This window comes from Balaenoptera physalus (assembly GCF_965194825.1).
Source record: "Balaenoptera physalus genome assembly, chromosome: 3".
NCBI classification, from domain to species: domain Eukaryota; kingdom Metazoa; phylum Chordata; class Mammalia; order Artiodactyla; family Balaenopteridae; genus Balaenoptera; species Balaenoptera physalus.
Genome location: NC_138890.1, coordinates 101,596,738 through 101,622,990, shown reverse-complemented (window position 1 = coordinate 101,622,990; position 26,253 = coordinate 101,596,738). Strand labels below are relative to the sequence as shown.

Below are 26,253 nucleotides of genomic sequence, written 5' to 3'. Positions count from 1 at the left end.
ATTTTTTACCTTAATTTTTCTTCACTGGTAGGAAATTAAAATGATGACAAGAAAAATTTATTGTATCATAATAGATTCTTTTATCTTTTATATTTTGAATAAAATTAGGAATCTTCAAATCCTCTTTTATTATATATATTCTTATAGGAACAACATTAGAGGAACTTTAAAAATCAGCTGTAGTTAATGCTATGCTTCCACACCAATTATAATATAGAATTTTATAATTAGTATTTCATAATAGGGCCATATTGGCATTGGCTGACTAAAATATTACAATTTTAAACTTCCAATTTTCATTAATAAAAATTTCAACAAGTATTCAACAATTCTTTTTACTTAATAATGCTTCAGCTCTGGAAGATACAATGGGTTAAAAATTAAACTTTTCTGTTATATATATATATATATATATATATATATATATATATATATATATATATAGTTCCACCCAATAATTTATGTGATTAAAAAACTGAAAGTCTTATTGGTAATATTTCTGACTTACATTTCCAATATCTTTAATAATTTAAATGACAGGAAAGAACACACTTCTATTACTATACTTACAGAAAAAGAAATGCATAAGAGAAATGTGTAGTGGAGAATTTCACAACATTTATTTTCTGATTTATTTTCAAATTTGCAATTAAGTTTAACCAAATAGAAAAGTTAGAAAATTAAAGATATCAATACTGGAGAGGGTGTGGAGAAAAGAGAACCCTCTTGCACTGTTGGTGGGAATGTAGATTGATACAGCCACCATGGAGAACAGTATGGAGGTTCCTTAAAAAAACTAAAAATAGAATGACCATATGACCCAGCTATCCCACTACTGGGCATATACCCTGAGAAAACCATAATTCAAAAAGACACATGCACCCCAATGTTCATTGCAGCACTATTTACAATAGCCAGGTCATGGAAGCAACCTAAATGCCCATCGACAGAGGAATGGATAAAGAAGATGTGGTACATATATACAATGGAATATTACTCAGGCATAAAAAGGAACAAAATTGGGTCATTTGTAGAGATGTGGATGGATCTAGAGACTGTCATACAGAGTGAAGTAAGTCAGAAAGAGAAAAACAAATATCGTATATTAACGCATATACGTGGAACCTAGAAAAATGGTACAGATGAACCAGTTTGCAGGGCAGAAATAGGGACACAAATGTAGAGAACAAACGTATGGACACCAAGGGGGGAAAGTGGTGGGGGGGTAGTGGGGTGGTGGTGGTGGTAGGATGAATTGGGAGACTGGGATTGACATGTATACACTAATATGTATAAAATAGATAACTAATAAGAACCTGCTGTATAAAAATAAACAAATAAAATTCAAAAATTCAAAAAAAAAAGAAAATTAAAGATATCAAAAGGTTTAAGTTAAACCAAACAGAAATGTAAAAAATCACTAACCCAAAGCATGCACTGCTCCTCTATGCCTGCTGGAGCTCTTGCTTGTTTTAATCACACGGACAGCACTTTCTTTGAACTGCAGCTCACAAAAATTTTCAAGAAATTTTGCCATTTCTTCTGTAACAGTATCCAGGTAAGTTTCTTTAATGAATTTCACTGTTGAGGATGGAGCTAAAATTTCACGTAGTATGTTAAAATCCTCTTTTATCATTGAGTATAACTTAAGCATTGTACCTTGGTATCCATCAGCCATTATGTCTAAATTTGCTTCTCTGCTGTAAGAAGGAAAACAGTTCTGCAGAAGTTTAGTCAACAGTTTATTCTGTATGTTTTGGTACTTGATTGCTACTTCTGATTCTGGATAAAGAAATAAGAGTCGTTGTATGCATTGATTTTTCAACAAAATTTTTTGCTGTGAATTGTTTATTTCATTGTGGGTTTGTAATCTGCTCACTAAGAAGCGTCGAAGATGTAGTCTTATATCATCCCATATAGACTTTACATCCATAGAGGAATGATCTTCAACAGAATGAAGAGAAGTACTAGAGAGGAAATGGAAAGATGTTCCACTTAGAGTGGATGGGAGGGAAACACTGCTGTGGCAGGAGAGGTCCCAAAGTAAATCCAATACCGTTTCTTCTTGATTTTGTTCATTCTTCAACAAATCTTGCTAATAAAAGTAAATTATAATGTTAGAGATGTGATTAACTATAAGAGTAGCAGGAAGAAATGATTTCTACAATCATACAGAATTTCATAATAATTCATTTCAATTTAGAATCAATACTATGATGTTTTCAAAAAAAACCTTTTTGCATTTGAAAGTTAATCTATTCAGACATTTTAGAATATTATCTTTATGGTCTGTTAAATTTTGTAAAGCCCAGGTGATGAACTAATTTTTCAATTAGATTTCTCGACACATAGTTTTTAGCCCTCGTTGTTATCCATTCCTGTTCTAACCTGAGCTGTATGGAAGCTTTAGCTTAAAAATTCTAAATAAAAATCTATGGTAAAATATCGACTGAAATGTACTCCTAAGACGAAATAAATTTAAGATCATGCCCCTAATTAATACCTAGTAGATAATTTTCATGCCTGAATGAGTATACTTATTATTATAAATTCCCAAATGAACATAGAGAACAGAGACCTTTAAACACAGTATGTGCCTAGGGCTTACTAATAGCTGCCATCCTGAGAAATAAAAGTTAATACATTTAAAGACTTTAACTTTCATTTAAATTCCTTTTTGAGAGTCATGTTAAGAAAGATTTTACTTTGGAAAGTAATCTGAGAATATTTCAGTTCTCTCCAAAGAAATAACCAACTCAAAATGGGAAAAAATACTCTCAGAATTGTTCCTCCAAACATAAGAAAATTTTTTTTATATTTTCTGTGTTAACTGACAGAAACAATAGTAGGTGTAATTAGGAATAGAAAAGGGACAAAAATTTACTTTGTTTTTGGACTTTGAATTACATGCACAAATTCTCCTTACATGCTGACTCTCCTAATTATGTCTATTTCAGGTAGTACTGAAATTAGCTTATATTCTCTAAGTAGCAACAAGCTGATTATTTAAAAAAAAAAACAACAAAAAACAGAAGCAAGGTCCAAGCGGTATAAAATCAGGCCAGCTTGGAAATTACCTATTGACAAAGGTATTATGTGTGACTCAGAAAAAATGAACAACTCCTAGACAAATTCCAGGGCTCTCTCTCAGTCATTCTAAGCATTGTGATCTCTAATTTAATGTTCTGTCTGTAATAAATAATAATGCCTAATATCTATGTCGTAGTTTATTATATAAAAAGCATTTTTTGATGCAGTCTCTGACTTCTTCATAATGAAAACTCTGTGACATAGGTACTTAAAACCCCAATTTACAGATAAGGACACTAAAGTGCAGTGTGTTTAAGTTACTTTCCAAATGTCACACACAATAAAGCACAGAACCAAGAATGGATGCCTGGTTTCATTCTCCTCATCCACGTTCTTTCTACTACACTCTAGAGAACCAAAAAGTGAATTGACTTTTCTGAAGCTCCACTTTCTCTCTTCCTTTTTATTTAGTTCTTTTGATACTTCTGGAAAATAAATGTCCTTAGATAGAGTCCAGAACACCAGCATTATGGTAAATTCTATAGAGCAAAGTGGTCATATTAGTGCCTCAGACTTGGGTTTCTCTAAATCAGTCAATAACTGTAAAGAGTTGATCAAGCAAACATTTAAAGAATGATAGTTTTAAAACATGTGAACATGTGTTAAGTATGACTGCTTAAATTTTGAAAATGACTTCATACAACTGCCATAATGAGAACCTCTGTTTCTTATTTAGTTAGATAATTAATAAATAAAAACTTTCTATGGAAAAAAAAATAGATGTATGAAAAAAATTCTGTCAAGATTGACACTTTCAGCATGTAAAAACTTGACAAGGTCATTTTAATCTGGATCTGTTTTAATAATGTGGTTCTTTTCTCAAAATAACATGATCAATTATGTTAAAACACCTAGGTCTGGAAGAGGCCTATCAGTCTAATGAATTTGAGCAAAACTAAGGCGGCCTTTGCCCTGCAGTGAATAGAGAATGACTTATGTGTGACAGATTAAAAGATAATTAAAAGCTTTTGCTTTTAATTAAATGAGAAAGCATTATTATATCAATATTAATGAAATTCATTACACATGGCTCTTAATAGAAATTAAAGGAATAACTATATCCATATTTATTCTTCAAGCCTCCACCTTCAAGAGATAATGGGTGAGAGGATTTTCTTAAAAGAATAAGCCTTCAGGGCACATAATCTTCCCTTCTCTCTCTTTTATTACTTTGTAAACATTAAAGAGACATCTGCAATAATAACAATAGCCAAAAATTATTTTCATCTGATTCTGTCATCCTAACCCATCTACACCCTCAAGATATTTTCCACATCTGCCTTAGTCAATGTTTGATGTTTACACAAGAACAGTGCCTTTTTTCCCTAAATTAAGTTAAAACCGTAGCTACAGAAATCCTGTTTTCTAACAATTGTGCTGTTTCTCTAGTTTTTGGAAGCTAGCTACCCTTGTAGATACAGGTGTAATAAAATAAGTATTTCTTATTGCAGGCTACAAAAACCTCTCTAACATAGAGGGTGGTCAGTATCCAAGAATGACCAATGTAATAATTCTCCATCAATTAACAGTGTCCTATAAATTGCTGCCTTGATTGAAAAGAACTGGATATGCCTGCAGGTTGGGGATGAAGGGAATAATGGACAAGGCTACTTAATAGATACAACTGATGATGATCTTATTGTGCTTAGTAATGAGCACAAGAAAATGAGTAGTTGTGAAGGGACACAAAATGTAATAGATACCAACTTTTCTGATAGACAATCGTGGTACATTTCAGTACATTTTGTGGTGTTAATATGGTATACATCACACCACAAATCCCTCAGGAATTATACTGTTTAATGTCCATTTATGTAAAACCTCATTTTATAAAAATCATAGTGAAAAATAAAAACACATAGCTCACTGGATTCCATTGAGGATATAGAAACAAAACACAAACCCTAACCCCTAGATATGGCAGGCTAATATGGTCAACGGAATAAATATTTACATATAGAAATTGAATGAAATGTATTCCATGTTCACCCACACCACTCCACTGTTAAAACAAAGATTCTATTTTTTTTTTTTTTTACCAGTGCTTTGAGAAATTTTATCATATCTCCATGGGGAATGGATGGTGACTTGGATGAATTATAATTATAATTATTTAGCCATTCAAAACAGTCAGTTGTTGTTTGTAGCTGCACATCTGGACAGTGTTTGTTAACTTCAGACTGTATTTCTTTAATGCAGTGTTCTATGCTATAAAAAAGAAAAGAAAAAATTACTTTGGTAGGAAGTAGGTAATGGCTTTGTCTCATAATATCACAGATCCTGAAATGTGTATATGCAGTACCCGGTGGCATACAATTTACAAAATTATAAAACATTCATATATGAAAATAGTAACAAAGAAACTATATATTGTCATTCATAATTGAAAACTGCATGCTCAAATTTTCTGGCCATTTCATTTCAAATGCAATAGAGGAAACATATCTAGCTACTCAAAGATGAATTAGAAATTCTTTTGTGTTAAATCAAAAATCAAGTACAGATGCAATGAAATAATGATCCTCTTGATAAACAGTGGACAGAAGACAGAGATAAAATATTCTTGATGACCAAAATCAGAAACATACACTATATACTAATACGTGAATGACTATATAAATTATGGAAAACCTCAATCAATGCAATATTAAGAAATCACAAAAGTTACAAAGAACTTATAATTTTAAAAGTTGTAAAAGATACATGCTATATATACACTGTTACTACAGCTAAGTACCTTTTCCTGCCATCAAACTCTACTCCAAAAAAAAAAAAAACCCCAAAAACATGCTAAAGATTGCATGTTAAAAAAAAAGACTGGAAGGAAATGAAACAAAAGGTTAATAGCAATTACCCCTGGGTGATGAAATTTGGTGTTTTTAATTTTACTTTTCTATATTTTCTAAATTTTTTGAAGGCATAAGATGAAACTCTTCATTTACAAATAAATAAATAAATAGAGGAAACATGCCCAACTGCATCTTCCAATATATATATGTTTTTAAAATTCCGTTAAAAGTATCCTTAGCTCTGAAACTAAAAAGATGTACTATTTTATTTTAATTTTCATTTAAAAATCTGTGCATTAATTATCATAAATCTTTGTGGAGTAAACTGGTGACCTTAAGCATAATGTCATCTGTGGAGCCACATGGATATGACATATTACTACCACCTGATGGCAGCATATCTAAACTGCAAGAAAGCTTATAAACAGGAAAATTATTTTGAAGCTGAATCCCTTCAACCCAAACTGACAAGTTATGCATTTGCCTCTTAATAGTATTAAGAAACATCTGTTACTAAAAAGGTCACTACTGTTTTGAAAATATCATTGCTATTAATTATCGATTCCATGTGATAGAAACATGGAGGCTTTGGAAACCAAGCTCTGATGATTAAAATTGATGTCATATGAAATTCTCTTCTTCGAAATTCGTATAAGGTATTGGTTGCATATAAAACATACACTGTAAAACATTAAGGAAAGATTTTTCAGGAGACTTCTGAGCATGAGCGAATTCAAACTAAATTACCTTGAAACAAATACATTCTGAGAATCAAAGAGCCTTTTCATGAAAACAAAGAACTTGCAAGAAAAACAATACCTCCTTAGGCCACAGGCCACTCAGTTTCCTGATGAGACAGTCTTACTCAGGAATACCAGTTCTAAGTCTGACACAGATTGGTATATATTTTCTTAATTTACGTAAGCACTTCTATGGACTGAGAAACACGATGCCCAAAGCACACACCTTGACTCTAGGGACTGGTTATCAAAGGTTTTTATTATAGCATCCTCCTGTGTCTCACTCAGTCAAACCTAATAGATTACAGCAATGTGAATTGGAAAGGCTCAGCCGTTAGTCTGCCTAAATCTATTTCAATCAAGACTCAGCTTTTAGGCTAATCTCTAACATGTGAATCTGGGTAGAGGCCAATAACTACAACTTATAAATAGAGTAAAGCCTTCAGAGAGCTAGATATTTTAGTAATTTGTCCAAACACTGATAAAGGGATTGAGCAGTTGCATTTCAGAGGACCTCCCTCATTGATACAAACTAAGACAGTTGAGCTGGCTTTTAAAATCATTTTGTCACAAGTTTTAAAATGACAGAATTCACCTGTACCTGATTTTATTTTTATGTGGCTAAATATCTTGTCATTCTGCCATTCACCACTGTCTATACATCTTGCTTTAAAAGTCTGAAGTCTAGAGATTTATTGCCTGATTATTATTCAAAATGAATATTTTCAAAATTTAAGATGAATATCAGTTTGGCAATTTATCTTCTTTAACTGAGGTCAAAATTAATTTAAAAATTAATTTTCAACATCTAAAAGGTAACATATTATTTTCATATATGTGTAGTAACATTGCTGATGGAGATGGTGATCTTGGGTGGGAGGAGGTCTATATATATCCTCAGACTTAAATGATGCAAGATCTTGATCTAGCTTTTCAGAAATAACATGATACTTCTCTTTATTCTGGTTTAAGTGTTTTCTATTTTACTGTAAGTTTCTTCTAATTTTCTTTAGAAACACGGTCAGTCGTGAAAATATAACCAAGGTAATTCGGCAAATAGAAATCCAGTTAGCACATTTACTAACTAAAAATGTCAAAAGTCTAATGTAGATGTAGAATCTCTGCCCTAAACAGTTTAAATTCTCAAATTTACACCATTAGTTGGCTTAGCAAGGACTTTGTAAAAGCATATTCTTAACTTTATTTGTAATATTAAAACCACTGAAAATACCCTAAATGTCCATCAATACGAGAATAGTTATATTCATTATATATATTTATAGTTATATATATTTCATGAAATAGTCATGAAAATAAACTAGAAATACAGTTATCAACATAGATGAATCTAACAAATGTAATGTTGAGAGGAAAAAAGGTATAAATGAATACAAACCATACAGTAGTTTGAAAACATGCCATATGACCCTACATGTTGTTCAGGATTATAAAAATATGTAGTAAAAGTGTAAAAAAATGTGCTGGAAAAAGGAGTACAATCTATAAAAATGCTGAATCACTATGATGTACACCTGAAACTAATACAGTATTTTATTTTATTTTATGAATTTTATTTTATGTATTTTTTTATACAGCAGGTTCTTATTAGTCATCAATTTTATACACATCAGTGTATACATGTCAATCCCAATCGCCCAATTCAGCACACCACCATCCCCACCCCTCCCGCGGCTTTCCCCCCTTGGTGTCCATACGTCTGTTCTCTACATCTGTGTCTCAACTTCTGCCCTGCAAACTGGTTCATCTGTACCATTTTTCTAGGTTCCACATACATGCATCAATATACGATATTTGTTTTCCTCTTTCTGACTTACTTCACTCTGTATGACAGTCTCTAGATCCATCCACGTCTCAACAAATGACTCAATTTCGTTCCTTTATATGGCTGAGTAATATTCCATTGTATATATGTAGCACATATTCTTTATCCATTCGTGTCGATGGGCATTTACATTGCTTCCATGACCTGCCTATTGTAAATAGTGCTGCAATGAACATTGGGGTGCATGTGTCCTTTTGAATTATGGTTTTCTCTGGGTATATGTCCAGTAGTGGGATTGCTGGATCATATGGTAATTCTATTTTTAGTTTTTTAAGGAACCTCCATACTCTTCTCCATAGTGGCTGTATCAATTTACATTCCCACCAACAGTGCAAGAGGGTTCCTTTTCTCCACACCCTCTCCAGCATTTGTTATTTGTAGATTTTCTGATGATGCCCATTCTAACTGATGTGAGGTGATACCTCATTGTAGTTTTGATTTGCATTTCTCTAATAATTAGTGATGTTGAGCAGCTTTTCATGTGCTTCTTGGCCATCTGTATGTCTTCTTTGGAGAAATGTCTATTTAGGTCTTCTGTCCATTTTTAGATTGGATTGTTTGTTTCTTTAATATTGAGCTGCATGAGCTATTTATATATTTTGGAGATTAATCCTTTGTCCGTTGATTCGTTTGCAAATATTTTCTCCCATTCTGAGGGTTGTCTTTCTGTCTTGTTTATGGTTTCCTTTGCTGTGCCAAAGCTTTGAAGTTTCATTAGGTCCCATTTGTTTATTTTTGTTTTTATTTCCATTACTCTAGGAGGTGGATCAAAAAAGATATTGCTGTGATTTATGTCATAGAGTGTTCTTCCTATGCTTTCCTCTAAGAGTTTTATAGTGTCTGGTCTTACATTTAGGTCTTGAATCCATTTTGAGTTTATTTTTGTGTATGGTGTTAGGGAGTGTTCTAATTTCATTCTTTTACATGTAGCTGTCCAGTTTTCCCAGCACCATTTATTGAAGAGACTGTCTTTTCTCCATTGTATATGCCACCTTTGTCATAGATTAGTTGACCATAGGTGCGTGGAATTATCTCTGGGCTTTCTATCTTGTTCCATTGATGTATGTTTCTGTTTTTGTGCCAGTACCATATTGTCTTGATTAATGTAGCTTTGGAGTATAGTCTGAAGTCAGGGAGACTGATTCCTCCAGCTCTGCTTTTTTCCCTCAGGACTGCTTTGGCTATTCGGGGTCTTCTGTATCTGCATACAAATTTTAAGATTTTTTGTTCTAGTTCCGTAAAAAATGCCATTGGTAATTTGATAGGGATTGCATTCAATCTGTAGATTGCTTTGGGTAGTATAGTCATTTTCACAATATTGATTCTTCCATTCCAAGAACATGGTATATCTCTCCATCTGTTGGTATCGTCTTTAATTTCTTTCATCAGTGTCTTACAGCTTTCTGCATACAGGTCTTTTGTCTCCCTAGGTAGGTTTATTCCTAGGTATTTTATTCTTTTTGTTGCAATGGTAAATGGGAGTGTTTCCTTAATTTCTCTTTCAGATTTTTCATCACTAGTGTATAGGAATGCAAGAGATTTCTGTGCATTAATTTTGTATCCTGCAACTTTACCAAATTCATTGATTAGCTCTAGTAGTTTTCTGGTGGCATTTTTAGGATTCTCTATGTATAGTATCATGTCATCTGCAAACAGTGACAGTTTTACTTCTGCTTTTCCAAGTTGTATTCCTTTTATTTCTTTTTCTTCTCTGATTGCCATGGCTAGGACTTCCAAAACTATGTTGAATAACAATGGTGAGAGTAGACATCCTTGTTTTGTTCCTGATCTTAGAGGAAATGCTTTCAGTTTTTCACCATTGAGAATGATGTTTGCTGTGGGTTTGTCATATATGGCCTTTATTATGTTGAGGTAGGTTCCCTCTATGCCCACTTTCTGGAGAGTTTTTATCATAAATGGGTGTTGAATTTTGTCAAAAGCTTTTTCTGCATCTATTGAGATGATCACATGGATTTTATTCTTCAATTTGTTTATATGGTGTATCACACTGATTGATTTGAGTATACTGAAGAATCCTTGCATCCCTGGGATAAATCCCACTTGATCATGGTGTACGATCCTTTTAATGTGTTGTTGGATTCTGTTTGCTAGTATTTTTTTGAGGATTTTTGCATCTATATTCATCAGTGATATTGGTCTGTAATTTTCTTTTTTTGTAGTGTCTTTGTCTGGTTTTGGTAACAGGGTGATGGTGGCCTCATAGAATGAGTTTGGGAATGTTCCTTCCTCTGCAATTTTTTGGAGGAGTTTGAGAAGGATATATGTTAGCTCTTCTCTAAATGTTTGATAGAATTCACCTGTGAAGCCATCTGGTCCTGGTCTTTTGCTTCTTGCAAAATTTTTAATCACAGTTTCAATTTCATTACTTGTGATTAGTCTGTTCGTATTTTCTATTTCTTCCTGGTTCACTCTTGGAAGGTTATACCTTTCTAAGAATTTGTCCATTTCTTCGTGGCTGTCCATTTTATTGGCATAGAGTTGCATGTAGTAGTCTCTTAGGATGCTTTGTATTTCTGCGGTGTCTGTTGTAACTTCTCCTTTTCCATTTCTAATTTTATTGATTTGAGTCCTCTCCCTCTTTTTCTTGATGAGTCTGGCTAATGGTTTATCAATTTTGTTTATCTTCTCAAAGAACCAGCTTTTAGTTTTCAATAAAATCAATCTTTGCTATTGTTTTCTTTGTTTCTATTTAATTTATTTCTGCTCTGATCATTATGATTTCTTTCCTTCTGCTAACTTTCGGTTTTGTTTGTTCTTTCTCTAGTTCCTTTAGGTGTAAGGTTAGATTGTTTATTTGAGATTTTTCTTGTTTCTTGAGGTAGGCTTGTATAGCTATAAGATTCCCTCTTAGAACTGCTTTTGCTGCATCCCATACGTTTTGGATCGTCGTGTTTTCATTGTCATTTGTCTCTAGGTATTTTTTGATTTCCTCTTTGATTTCTTCAGCGATCTCTTGGTTATTTAGTAACGTATTGTTTAGCCTCCATGTGTTTGTGTTTTTTACGTTTTCCCTGTAATTCATTTCTAGTCTCATAGCATTGTGGTCAGAAAAGATGCTTGATATGATTTCAATTTTCTTAACTTTACTGAGGCTTGATTTGTGACCCAAGATGTGATCTATCTTGGAGAATGTTCCATGTGCACTTGAGAAGAAATTGTAATCTGCTGTTTTTGGATGGAATGTTCTATAAATATCAATTAAATCTATCTGGTCTATTGTGTCATTTAAAGCTTCTGTTTCCTTATTTATTTTCATTTTGGATGATCTGTCCATTGGTGTAAGTGAGGGGTTAAAGTCCCCCACTATTATTGTGTTACTGTCGATTTCCTCTTTTAGAGCTGTTAGCAGTTGCCTTATGTATTGATGTGCTCCTATGTTGGGTGCATATATATTTATAATTGTTATATCTTCTTCTTGGATTGATCCCTTGATCATTATGTAGTGTCCTTCCTTGTCTTTTGTAACATTCTTTATTTTAAAGTCTATTTTATCTGATATGAGTACTGCTACTCCAGCTTTCTTTTGATTTCCATTTGCATGGAATATCTTTTTCCATCCCCTCACTTTTAGTCTGTATGTGTTCCTAGATCTGAAGTGGGTCTCTTGTAGACAGCATATATATGGGTCTTGTTTTTGTATCCATTCAGCAAGCCTGTGTCTTTTGGTTGGAGCATTTAATCCATTCACGTTTAAGGTAATTATTGATATGTATGTTCCTATGACCATTTTCTTAATTGTTTTGGGTTTGTTTTTGTAGGTCCTTTTCTTCTCTTGTGTTTCCCACTTAGAGAAGTTCCTTTAGCATTTGTTGTAGAGCTGGTTTGGTGGTGCTGAATTCTCTTAGCTTTTGCTTGTCTGTAAAGCTTTTGATTTCTCCATCAAATCTAAATGAGATCCTTACCAGGTAGAGTAATCTTGGTTGTAGGTTCTTCCCTTTCATCACTTTAAGTATATCATGCCACTCCCTTCTGGCTTGTAGAGTTTCTGCTGAGAAATCAGCTGTTAACCTTATGGGAGTTCCCTTGTATATTATTTGTCATTTTTCCCTTGCTGCTTTCAATAATTTTTCTTTGTCTTTAACTTTTGCCAATTTGATTACTATGTGTCTCGGCATGTTTCTCCTTGGGTTTATCCTGTATGGGACTTGCTGCACTTCCTGGAGTTAGGTGGCTATTTCCTTTCCCATATTAGGGAAGTTTTTGACTATAATCTCCTCAAATATTTTCTCTGGTCCTTTCTCTCTCTCTTCTCCTTCTGGGACCCCTATAATGAGAATGTTGTTGCATTTAATGTCGTCCCAGAGGTCTCTTGGACTGTCTTCATTTCTTTTCATTCTTTTTTCTTTAATCTGTTCCACAGCAGTGAATTCCACCATTCTGTCTTCCAGGTCACTTATCCGTTCTTCTGCCTCAGTTATTCTGCTATTGATTCCTTCTAGTGTAGTTTTCATTTCAGTTATTTTATTGTTCATCCCTATTTGTTTGTTCTTTAATTCTTCTAGGTCTTTGTTAAACATTTCTTGCATCTTCTCGATCTCTGCCTCCATTCTTTTTCCAAGGAACTGGATCATCTTCACTATCATTATTCTGAATTCTTTTTCTGGAAGGTTGCCTATCTCCACTTCATTTAGTTGTTTTTCTGGGGTTTTATCTTGTTCCTTCATCTGGTACATAGTCCTCTGCCTTTTCATCTTGTCTATCTTTCTGTGAATGTGGTTTTTGTTCCACAGGCTGCAGGATTGTAGTTCTTCTTGCTTCTGCTGTCTGCCCTCTGGTGGATGAGGCGATCTAAGAGGCTTGTGTAAGTTTCCTGATGGGAGGGACAGGTGGCGGATAGAGCTGACTGTTGCTCTGGTGGGCAGAGCTCAGTAAAACTTTAATCTGCTTGACTGTTAATGGGTGGGGCTGGGTTCCCTCCCTGTTGGTTGTTTGGCCTGAGGCAACCCAACACTGGAGCCTCCCTGGGCTCTTTGGTGGGGCTAATGACAGACTCTGGGAGGGCTCACGCCAAGGAGTACTTCCCAGAACTTCTGCTGCCAGTGTCCTTGTCCCCACGGTGAGCCAAAGCCACTCCCCCACCTCTACAGGAGACCCTCCAACACTAGCAGGTAGGTCTGGTTCGGTCTCCCCTGGCATCACTGCTCCTTCCCCTGGGTCCCGATAAGCACACTACTTTGTGTGTGCGCTCCAAGAGTGGAGTCTCTGTTTCCCCCAGTCCTGTCAAAGTCCTGCAATCAATTCCCACTAGGCTCCAAAGTCTGATTCTCTCGGAATTCCTCCTCCCATTGCCGGACCCCCAGGTTGGGAAGCCTGATGTGGGGCTCAGAACCTTCACTCCACTGGGTGGACTTCTGTGGTATAAGTGTTCTCCAGTCTGTGAGTCACCCACCCAGAAGTTATGGGATTTGATTTTATTGTGATTGCACCCCTCCTACCATCTCATTGTGACTTCTCCTTTGTCTTTAGATGTGGGGTATCGTTTTTGGCGAGTTCCAGTGTCTTCCTGTCGATGATTGTCCAGCAGCTAGTTGTGATTCTGGTGTTGTCACAAGAGGGAGTGAGAGCACGTCCTTCTACTCCGCCATCTTGGTTCCTCTACTCTAATACAGTATTTTAAATCAACTATACTTTAATAATAAATACGTACTTACATACATACATTTGAAAAAAAAAAAAGAAATGTGCTGGAATGAGCAACATCACCAAATGCAGGGTGGGGATGGAAGTGGGATGAGACTGGGGAGGTGCACATAGTGAGTTTTAGCACTAGTGGTAATGTTTTATTCCTTAAACTGGATGGTGGGCACATGAATGTTTATCATAGTACTCTTTATGCCTTTTCATATGTCTCAACACCTCTTAATAAATTTGTACCCCAACGTGCTTTAATTATAATGACTGAATTATCCAAGTTAATGGTGTGTGCAAGTGGATGCATTACCAAGAGGCTGTGTGTAAATCAGTTTATAAACCATTTTTAAGATGCAACATGCAGTATGCTTTTTAAAAGGATATCTGTGGTAATTTTCTCATTCAACATTCAATCCTAGGTTCTTGAGTGTGAAAATTACTTACTGAATGAAGGCATATTTGATAAACATTAACTGAATACTGAATATGTAGTAGGCACTGTGATATATGCTAAGGGCCTAAACATGAATAAGACATGGTCCCATCCCTAAAGGAATTCTTTCTAGTGAGAGAGATAAGCCAGTAAATGGATAACTACATTACAGTAAGACTTGATAAGAGGTGTGTGTATGACGTGCTAAGCGAGTACAATAGAGTACAACAGGAGGGAGCCACTCAATGTGCCTCTGGGAGGTGTAGAAAAGGCTTCTCCCTGTAGAAAAGGAGATTATATGCAAGGATATTGATGCTTTAAGAAAACTAATGAAATCATTGTGCTTAGAAGTCCCTGACCCCTGACCCCTGAGAATTCAGTGCTGATCATCTGATCTCACTGCCATGTCACTTTATAATGATCAATATGTATATCTGGATGATAAAAAATATGAATTTATTTTTTTGGTCACAACTACACTTATGCATATATGTATGTGTGTATGTATATATGCACTATCTTACTCCAAAAGGACAGAGATGTCCTATAACTAAACAGACAGCACTAAACAACAACAGCACAACAGATGATTAATATTGGGCTGGTGTAGTTGAGGACAGGAAGAGGAACTGAGAAAAAGAGAATAATTATGACATAAAATCTTGGCACTTAAGCTGACTGTAAAAACTCTTACAAGATGGAAAACACAGTCTTTATTATTCAGTCACAGAAAAGTTCAAAGAGAAAAAAATGTATGTTCTACCAGTAAAAATTATTAGAACTTCTTTGATGTAAAGGTTGTAGAGAACATATAGGTTTGCTTTCATAGAAGGTTAGATTTTTTTATTCTTATTTTTTTAGATCAAGGTAGAGGTGCCAAAAATGGCAGAGATTAAAGACTATTTCTACAGTATGGGAAATGTAAACATTACAAAAATTTTTTTAAGTTTTTACATTTTTGGTGCTCTTGTTTATACTTTTCACCAACATAAATTCAGACTAAGGAAAAGGCTTTTTCAATTCTATCATATGTTTAAAAACACCAAGAAATAGTTGTGAGGTAAATAAGAGTTTTCTGGTTTTTAGATAAGTCTAGCTCATCTAAAGAGATTATTAAAATTCCTTGAAATTAACAGTAATTATTAGGGAAGAGGGCTGATGTATAAAAACTAGTATGTAATTAAAACGTAAGTCAGCCATGAAATAAAAACTTATTTTCCTGAGACAAAGATATTTCTAGATAATATTTTTTAAAAGGCTGAGAAAAGGATTTATAAAACAACTACTTTAATGAAAGTGTAGTAAGAAATTAGATATTTTTGCTGAACTATTTTCGATTTCAGAGGCGTTTTGGTTATTTCAAAAAGTTTTAACTACACTTTCAGGAAAAAAAATCCTTGTCCCCAAATCCTGTTAACAACACTCTCATTAAGTCTTTCTCAAATGAATCTTCCCCTTTCCATTCCTACTGTGAAAGACAGGGCTCAGGATCTTATCACCTCTCATCTGGACTACAGAAATAGCTTCCCAAGATTCCCATCTATTGTCAACCTTCCTTTTGTTCGGAGTTATTCTCTGAGGAAGACAGTATGAAAGGAAACCTTAGAGTTAGGACCCTCCATTATTTGTTGCTTTATATCACCAATCCTTACCACATAAGTTTACAGAGGCTCTAGAATGGTCCAGATTGCTTCAGGAAAGTTCAGACCCTGTGTAGGGCTGTGCCAATCTAAAAAATCTGAAGCGCTCCCCGAAGAGTCAACCAATTGTGAAATACTCCCCAACTTCCAGTCAATGGCAGGGTAGTCCTGGCAGTACTGTAGTGAGCCTGGCATCATATCCCAAGGCACAGTTTTCATTCTTAAATTTACATCTGACTTCGGATCCCTTTCCCTAGACTATAGTGATGATGGGAGCTCAATGGAAGTGGCACAGGGCTGTGTTAACAACATAAAGAACATTTCCCGGAAATGTTCTATAGGGGTATCAGGACATGGCAGTTTAATACCCATGACAAGCAAGAGTAAGTTAATTTGCTTTCTTTTTTATCTATGGAGGCTTGCCTAGCTCCCATATTCAGCACAGTTACTAAAGTCAGAATGTGGCTTATCCCAATGAAACCACAAAAGTTGAAATCAGGAGAAATGCAGGGAATCTGCACCAGCATTTACTCTGTGATGATTCCCTTGATTCTCTTCCTGAGAAAGAGATAGAAAAAAGAAGAGAGAGGGAGAACATACATAATAATGAAAATCAGAAGAGATCTGGGAACACATCTGATTTACATCTTTATCTCCATTGCCCCAATAAATTCAATCACTAAGCCAGACAACAGATTTGACTGCAAGTTACAAACTGAGGGTTTTAATAGTACATATGGTCACATTGTGAGGAGGCAGGACATATAGCATACAGTTTCATATACTGCCGACAGGAGAGAAGACAGCTGCAGCACTTCTGTGGAACAATTTTATAACAGCTAATTGCACAACTTCTAAGAAACCATCACATAAACTTTCTTAAGGAAGGAAGGACACACACATGCATGTGTGTGTGCAGTAATAGCAGAAAGACTGCAAATAACGCAAATGCTCATCAAGAGGGAATTGGCTTGTTCTATGGAGAGATTTTAAAAATACATTAAGTTAAAAAAATCTAATTGCAGCATATACACAAATTCCCATTTGTGTAAAAAGGGGGATATATTCTTGGGTGCACACATCTATATGTAGAGAACATTTCTGGATAGTTATACAGTAATTCACTAATATAGGGTACCTCTGAAGACCAAGACTAGGAGAGTCAGAAGAGTAAGAAAACTTTTCCTCATCTCTGCCCTTCCATACTCACTTTTTCCTTATATCTGCCTTTCTCTACCGTCTGAAATTTTTCCTGAGTATGTATTACTTTTATAATGTAAAATACTTAATGGAAAAAAAAACTATCACATTCTACTCATCTAACTTCACACTAGCTGAAGCTAAAGCAAACACAATAGATGTCTGACAAACACATTTATTGATCATCCTCTAGCCTACTTTCTGCCAGGGCTGTTTTAGGTAATGAGAATATAATGAAGAACAGCTGGTCTTTAAAGCAGAAATATAGGAAATAAGAATACCATTTTGCAGGCCCCCAACTCAGCTCCATCCCAAGTTCCATAAAAAGGTATTCTTAGTCATGATTCTAGAATAAAGATTGTGATTAGCAAATGCTGTGGTGTTAGTGACCCTTTTAAGACAAGGTGTTGACTCTGTTAAATCCTTGACAAGACTCTTTTCCAGGGAAAGCTGTCAGGGTTGGGTTAGATCTCGAGGCATCAATCATCTACAGGAAAGATGAGCCAGCCACAGCAGTCACATCTCCTTACCAGGGCTCAGTCCCCTTTTAGTATTTCCTCCCCTGTTCTTGACCTCACAGCTGGGTTGTCTTTACCTGGCACCTCTGGTTGGTATCTCAGGGGTGGGGGGCTTAGTTCCCCCTGGACCATTAACTCTGACCCTCAATGGGGAGTAGTGGCCTGACTATTGCTGGCTCAATCTCCTCATCAGGTCTAGATTCTTAGTACAATATTATTCATACTTTTGTTATTAAAACAGTTTATAAATAGGAAGACGCTTACTTCCCTTTCCTTATTTCCCATGAAAAGATAATTACAATAATATTCCTTAGGAATATCCCAGGCAATAATTCTTTATTGTCTTATGCTTATTTGGCCAAAAGTAGATAAAGCTAACACACATAAAAATAAAAGTTATACTTTTAAAACCTGTCAAACACTTAAAATGTATGCATTACCTGAAAGAATCTCTTAACAATCATCTAGTGGAGCTACTGATCCCACATTATATGCCACTTATCTCAGCCTCCTAAGCAGAGGTCTAATGAAAGCATCGAGGGCACACAATACAGGACTCTGGAGAAAGAAGTTGGAGCACCATACATTATCTGAATGGAGCTAATGGTGACAGAAAATGATGAGGAGGAAGTGGTCCAATATGCCACCTTGAAACAGAGAGCATGGTTAAATTTATAGAAACCATGTATCCAATATTCTGTCACAATATAAAGTTAATGCCTTCCCTACCACCCAGACACCACCTCTCCTGGATCAAGACAAACAATATGATCCATGGTAGCACTTCTTGTTCTTTCTTTAGATTAAAAAAAAAAAAAAATGTAGAAATCCTGCACAGTGCCAGCAAAACTTACATCCTGGGGTACACACAAAGATTGTCTATAATTAAGAAACAGATAGGCAAAAGAAACTCTTAAGGATGCAATTATAGCTATCCAACTGAACATTAAAAGGAGAAAAATCATTCATGTCATATAGTAAGCCCAAGAGAACTTCTAGACCTCAATATTGTGTTAAACTAATATTAAGTTCCATTCAGCTCAAAAAAGATTTCAGTGCTACATGTGGGTTTTAGTTACTGAAGTGAGTCTGTGGATACAACATTCATGGTATTCCTCTTTGGCAGATTATTTACCCTCCTGCTACCAATGTTGATATGTGTTAAAATTAAATGATTCACCATCACTGATTTCCACTGTCAGACCTAAGAGTCACCTAGCTCTGACTTGAATGGAAATGAGGATGTAAAAGTGAAAATGGTCTGAGAGAATGACAGCCTCTCTTGAAGGGCAGGTGAAGGTTCAGTGACCTCTGGGCACTCTAGTCCATTCTGGTGAATCACTGCTTTGGGAAGTAAAAGACCCTGTGGCTCATAAAACCTGATGATATTAAGAAGAGGGAAGGAATTCACACTTAGAATTCAGGGTCACTGCTAGAAATACAACTTTAAAAATTCAAGGGTAAGGAAAAATACCATATTTAAAAATGAATTACTAATGTGTTTTTTCTTTAAAAGTATTGGGAAAAGCCATATCATACAGATGTTCATTACTTATTCAATGTACATCATTGAGAGATAAATAGAACTGTTAGAATACAAAAATGCCAAGGGTAATTCAACTACTGCAATGTAAGTGTGGCATAACTGATTCGCCATGACATACAATTTTCTAAAAGCTATTCTGTTAGAAGGCAATAAATGAGTGCAGAAATGATTTACACTCTTCTGAAACATGGTTATTATTCAGTATTTTATTTTTAAAAATATATACACTCTATACTGTTATGTTTATTCTCTAGAGTATAATAAAAACATAATTGAATTTGATGAAAAATAGACTTGATTCTAAATGTAGCATACAGCACATACAGCTCTCCCTTATTTTATCCCCTGTGAAGATCAATGGTCACTTGAGGTGGTTTTGCTCTAGGTTTGTTTTAATATATGGGCAATAAAATATTTTTAATTTAAAAATTATATCCTTATATTCCATGTCATATTTTCTTTTTAATACTAACATCTGAATTTTGACCTAAGTAACAATTTATGAATGCAAAGTACAGTATTTTAATCATTGTTTTACTTCTCAATATGATTTCTTATTGACCAGGTAGGACAGGAAATTAACTGTAGATGGTTTAGCAAATAAAAATGAAGCAGTCTATAACAAAAGCATCAGAGCTCAGTGACTTGTTTGTTTGTTTGTTTTATCTTTTTTTTCTTTGGCCTTGCCCTGCGGCATGTGGGATCTTAGTTCCCCAACCAGGGATTGAACCCATCCCTCCTGCAGTGGAAGCACAGAGTCTTAACCACTGGACTGCCAGGGAAGTCCCTCAGTGACTTGTTTTGATGGTGCCTCAAGGCCATTATAAACGAAGAATGTTACTTTTTAGAAAATATTTAAAATTTGTTTTAATATAACCACCTCTCTCTGTATATGTATAACTGAATCACTTTGCTGTACATCTGAAACTAACACAACATTGTAAATCAACTATACTTCAATTAAAAAAAATGTTTTAGTATCAGTTAGTGAAAAAAATAATAACCATCTTTAGAATATAGATAAGTGACTTGTTAATCTATTCAAGCTAACACTCTTTTCATTTATAAGTTCCTTTGGGTTAGAAACTGTTTCATGAAATATATAAATATATAATATATATAAGTTAAATAAATACATAATTACACTGAAGTTTAATATAGTGATTTTATATTTACATATACAATATAAATTATAATATACACTCTCTATAGTGTGGTTAAGTCTCATATATATGTTATTTTTTAAAAAGACACACACACACACACACACACACACACACACACACACACATAGACATATAAATTAAGGGCAGATACAAATTAAAAATAAGAGGCTTAATTCTCCCTGTTGAAAATAAGGGAAAAGGTTTCCCTCGTTTCCTATTTCTTAAAGTATTTACCTTAGAAACTTGCAAATGTAAGAACTTTTTCATCTCTTTAAAATGTATCCCTTGGAAGACTAGACAGACCTTTTGTCAGCTTTCTCAGCCAGGACTGTCTTTCTCAAGAACCTGGGAATCATCTTTTCAAAATACAAACACCAAAGGAGAGAGCCCCCCTATATCCCTGTTCCTGTGAAGAGTAGGAGCCTAACTTCAGTGGGTGCCTTGATCCAATTTGCAACACTGCTTCTTGTCATAAAGATATAAGAAGTTTGCTTCTCCTCAGGATGAAGCCAACTAGCTAACACAGGTGTTCTTTAATCATGGTAAAGTTAGGATGAACCATGTGTGAAAAAATGGGCTGTCAAATCCTCTATTTGAAGGCTAGTTATGAGACAGGAAGGAAGGGGGCAGGGCACAACCACTAAAAGAATGATACAACCATTAAGAAAAACAGGATACCACAAAAACCAGTTAGAACCTGCTAGGCCCAAGATGGCAGAAGGTTCGACTTCCAGTAGACCTTGAGCCTCATTATACACTCATTGTAATACAGTAGCATACACTAAATGATACACCCACAGGAGCCATAACAGTTCTGAGGCCGACCATAAAAGGCCAAAAAGTGGGCGGTGGCCCAGTTCCTGGAAATATCCACCCCTTCCCCAAAATACCTGTAATAATCCTCCCACTCATTAGCCTATGAAACTATCCAGCCCATAAAAACTAACCACCCCATATTTTGGGGCTGCTCTCGCCTCCTGAGAGGGCCCACACCGTCTATGGGGTGTGTATCTCTCTAAATAAACCTGCTTTCACTTTACTATGGCTAACTCTTGAATTCTTTCCTGCTTGAAACCAAGGATCCTCACTTGACGGGCTGTCCCAGGGACTTGGGACTCACCCGAGACCTGGGACATGACCATCCTCTCGCGCCCCATTTTTTCCTATAAGTTATTGTCTATCTTGAAAACATGTATGTAATGGGTGTACCTACTAGACTATATAAAGAGCTGTGCGTGGTTCCTTTCTGTCTTTGCAATCTCTTAGCAGATCGCCTGGGATGCTTATTACAGTTTGGTTTAATGCCTATTGAATAACAGAAGTGTTTTCTTTTTCTTTTGCCTTTGTGGAGAGGATTTCTGGGATGGGAGAAGATTTTGTTTTTAATTATAATTCCGCAACAATATGCTATTTTTTGGTTTTTTGTTTGTTTTCTGTTTTTTTAAATTTTTATTGGAGTATAGGTTATCTTTTGAATTTAAGTTATTTATGCCCATTGTTATGATGAAAAGTTAACTGTATTCTCATATTAAACATGAGGAAAAAATTGCAAGAAAATTTCACTTGCTTGGTTCAGTTCCTTTGACAATCCAATATAACTATATTTTAAATTTTAAAATGGAGATACTATATGTCATTCAATAATAGAAATTTTTACTGTGGTATGCATATTTGTAACCCACATTGATAGGGATAGGGTAGGATAGTTACACAGGTAGTTGTAGAAGTCCCAGTAGGGGATTATAGATAGAGAGGGAAACCTAGGGAACTTTGGGAGACCACCGTAAGTTAACAGTCGCTCAAGAAAGCTATCGGAACGTTGTAGAACGAAGCAGGCTTGCTTAACTATAAAGTCATAAATAAAAGCACGAGATACACCCCAGGTCATTAAGTGAAAGAGAAAAAATGAGGCCTGCATTCTGCTGGTTGATATCAACAAGATAATGATCCTTAGGAGCAAGGACAGGAATTTAAGGGAAAGGTGACATTCCAAAGTAGGAGACCCTCATTATATGGAAACCTGAGATGATTCAACATATTTTAGTATATGTTACCACCCTTCTGCTGATTTGAATAAGTGCCGTGACAGTCCTAGTTTGACCTCATGGTTCAAATACTCTCCTGCCCGATAAGAAGGAGGAGGTAGTGATGTAAGCCTGATGAGGAAGAATGAGGAGGAAGGTGGTCTTTTCCCCCTGCCCCACTTTCCTTTGATTATAAAAATGTAGCCCGCTTAATCCTTGGGGCAGAGCCCCCTCACCTGTCCTCTTGCATCTCTCACAAGCTTCCTATATTAATAAATCTACTCGTTGCCTATCACTTTGCCTCTTGCTGAATTCCTTCTGCGCTGAGACACAAAGAACCTGAGCCTCAGTAAGTCCAGACATGAGGTGAGTGATTCAAATTAAAACACCGTGGGTTCAAGTACCAATTTGGGTTTAGGCTGGGTTCAAGTCCCGGCCCGTGGGTTCAAGTCCCAATCTGAGTTACACGGTTTCAACATGAGATGAATTATTAGAATCTTTGATCAAAAGGACTGAAATAAGCGAACTGACTCTAGGGTCCAAATGCATATGAAGACAAAGTCCTTTCTATCAGAGGATACGTATTAATGGAAATCTGCTTAACTGTCCCTGCTTCCCCCAGTGTTTAGAAACACTAATTTTGGAGTAGGTGATAAAGACTAACCTTGCATAGGTGGACTCCCTAGCCTCCTAAGTAAGTGAGGAGACTTAAAATGACAAACATTACATAAAAATAATTTAATGTTCTGCTTTCAGCAATTCAAGCAATCCATGGCCTTATACTACGATTTTATTTTAATACCTTAATTCCAAAATTTTAATTTCTGTGCTTATCCGTCAAATGAGAATATTTAACTCTAAACCTGTTAGTGAAAATGCAGGCCATCAATACTGGCAAACTAAGAAATCATGAACAGTTTAGGGGAGCAGAATTTGCCACCCTAAAATATGTCTCTTTGGGATATTAAATTATTTTAAGCTGGTTGTTTTCTAAGAAACACACACATGGTAAACACTCTGAAAACCAAGCACGAGCTACCCTTTTGTTAGAAACATTCACATTTATAAGGAAACTCTCCATTTGTAAGGGTGTCTCCCTCACTGTACCAGAAACAGGAGGATCTCTAGAAACTCTTATCAGTGGAGAAGGTACTGACTTAAATCTGCATAACAACCTTACCCTTGTTTACTGTGCTTTTCCTGGTAACTTCCCAAGACGCTCTACCCACCCTCAACATCCTCTTTTGCCTTTAGTTGAGAATGGTATTTAAGATGAGGATTTTGGCCATTTTGGCCAGCTACTCAGTTTTTCTGGTTCTCTCCCACGTATACATGTTATTACACTTTTGTTTGATTTTCTCCTGTTAATCTGTCTCATGTCAATTTAATTCTTAGACTACTCAAAAGAACCTAGAAGGGTAGAGGATAACTTCCTCCTCCCAATGAGAGTAATTCAACAAACTTTATCTATTTGAAGGCAATGCCTGTATCTTTTAGCCTTATTTAAAGTAGTAATCAGATAAGGAAAATCATGTTATATTCTAGAGGGGAGGGTCTAATTAATTTTTTTCAGGAAAGTTAATGATAATTAAAACCTAAAATTTTCTTAAGAGCAGGAAACACTAAAATTAGACTAGATAAAAGTTCGTGTAAATGAAACATGAAACCAACTTGTTTTAAAATTAGCAATATTTACCTTATGGCATTTTGTTCTATCTTTTCATCAATGTCATTGAAGATCTGCTTAAACTCCAAGTCTCCAGGAAATGAATTTAACAAACAATGTAGGTCAAAAGAATTATGGGAATATTCATCTCCCCAATCCATCCTGAGGAATAAGAATAAAAAATGTCAGTTTCCCCAAAATGAAAGGAAAAAAACCTACCTCAAGTTGTGATATTAACTCCAAAATAATAATGCCCATTTAGAGGCAAAATACAGCAGTAGAAGAAGTAGGGTATTATTAATCTAGGTAGATTGTTTTATTATTTAAATTTCATGAGGTGTGACCTAATTTTCACACTTTTCTATGGTTTGAAAGCTGAAAAAAAGTCAGAGTACCTAAGCATCCTGCTGCTTCTCACTGTAACCAAGAGCTGCAAAGGAAATCGCGAAGCCTCAGGGACCTGTGTGAACAAGGGTGGTTGCTTCAAGAATTCAGCAACTTCCCTCCACTCGTGTCAACATATTGACCTAGTCATTGGAACCTCAGAATTTTTTAGCCTCATCCCCTAGTCCTGTTTTATATGTGAAGAAGGTAAAATTTCCCTTGCATTCTTCTACCACCCCTGTCAACCTAAGTACTGATATTGGACTAAAACTTAAATACAATACTCCTTCTAGAGATAAGCATTTTCCCACTACCAAAACTTCAATCATTCATTCCATGTGTATTCACTGAATGCTTGATATATAACAGGCACTGCTGAAGAAGCTGGGGATATAGCTGCAACAAGTCAAAGTCCCTGCCCTCATGGTGTTTTTGATCTAGTGGGGAAAGTAGATTTTAAAAACACATAACCAGATATATTTTATAAAAGATTACATGATGAGAAGTGCTATGAGAACAAATACAGCAGGGCAATGAGATAGACTAAAAATGATAGAGTTGGGGCACAGTGTGAACTTTTTTTATTTAGAGGTATGTTATTTTTTGACATAAAATAGCAATCTGATGACTGATGGTATAAATGAATGAGAAATTTAAACATTAAATTATAACACATATAAATAGACTAAATATTAACAAGAAAAAGGCTTGGAAAAATGTGGTTTTAGTTTGGATACACCCAAAATATTTGAAATATTATCTAAAAAGTTTTGCAGAAGCTACACAACACTAATAGACACACTCATCCTTAATTATTTAATTATTAATAAATGTAGGTAATTTATTATCATATAATAAAACAGCTAAAGATTTCTCATAGTTTCTATCTGGCACTTCAAAGAAGTTGTTTTGGAATACAGCTTTTATTCTTCCTAAGAGATATTATTTTAAGAGGAAAACATTCAACTAAAACATTTTAATATAGAAGTCCATGGTATCACCAGACTTGTCATTTGAAACTCAATTAGTTCCAATATACCATTTTTAAATATCAAAATCCTCATACATTTGGAGTCTCCTTTTAAAAATATTTTGCAATAAAAGGTTTAATTTTTCATTTGAAAACAAATATTTACCTATAATATACCATAATTAATATTAACTTGAAATCAGGCAACAAAATAAAATTGCCAAAACTATAAGCTAAGTGGTAGAAAATGCTATGTCCATCAGAAGTTATACTTCTTTAGGACAACAAAACCTCAATATTTCCATATACCAATGAGTTTGATATCTTCCTATCTTTCCAGTAGCTCATCTACTTACAGCTATCATCAGAACTGTCATTTCTGAACCCAATGGCCAATATTACTAATAATGAATTCAGTTTATGTATTTGCATATTTTTGAATCTTTTTGGGTAGTTCAACTTTTCAGGTGATGAGATTTTCAAAAACTGTTGCAAGAAAATAAAATTTCACTTTTATAATGGAAAGATTTGAATGGCTGAGGGTTCTTGTAGAGAACTCAAACTTAGTAAATATTTTGTTTATAGCCAGCTT

The 26,253-nt window shown here is 35.1% G+C and overlaps 1 protein-coding gene across 4 annotated transcripts in view; it reads right to left on the bottom strand.

Annotated features, from left to right (window-relative positions):
• Positions 1-26,253, bottom strand: part of KIAA0825 — a 426,330-nt gene that overhangs the window by 344,447 nt on the left and 55,630 nt on the right. For 3 of the 4 annotated variants that reach the window (XM_082458005.1, XM_082458003.1, XM_082458004.1), the window contains exons 4-7: positions 24,703-24,767; positions 24,338-24,469; positions 5,130-5,298; positions 1,426-2,095 (exon numbers count right to left, since the gene is read on the bottom strand). In XM_082458005.1, the coding sequence (XP_082314131.1) occupies positions 1,426-2,095; positions 5,130-5,298; positions 24,338-24,469; positions 24,703-24,767 (1,036 nt within the window). The remainder of the gene's footprint in view (positions 1-1,425; positions 2,096-5,129; positions 5,299-24,337; positions 24,470-24,702; positions 24,768-26,253) is intronic. The other variant, XM_082458002.1, reaches the window with a different exon arrangement.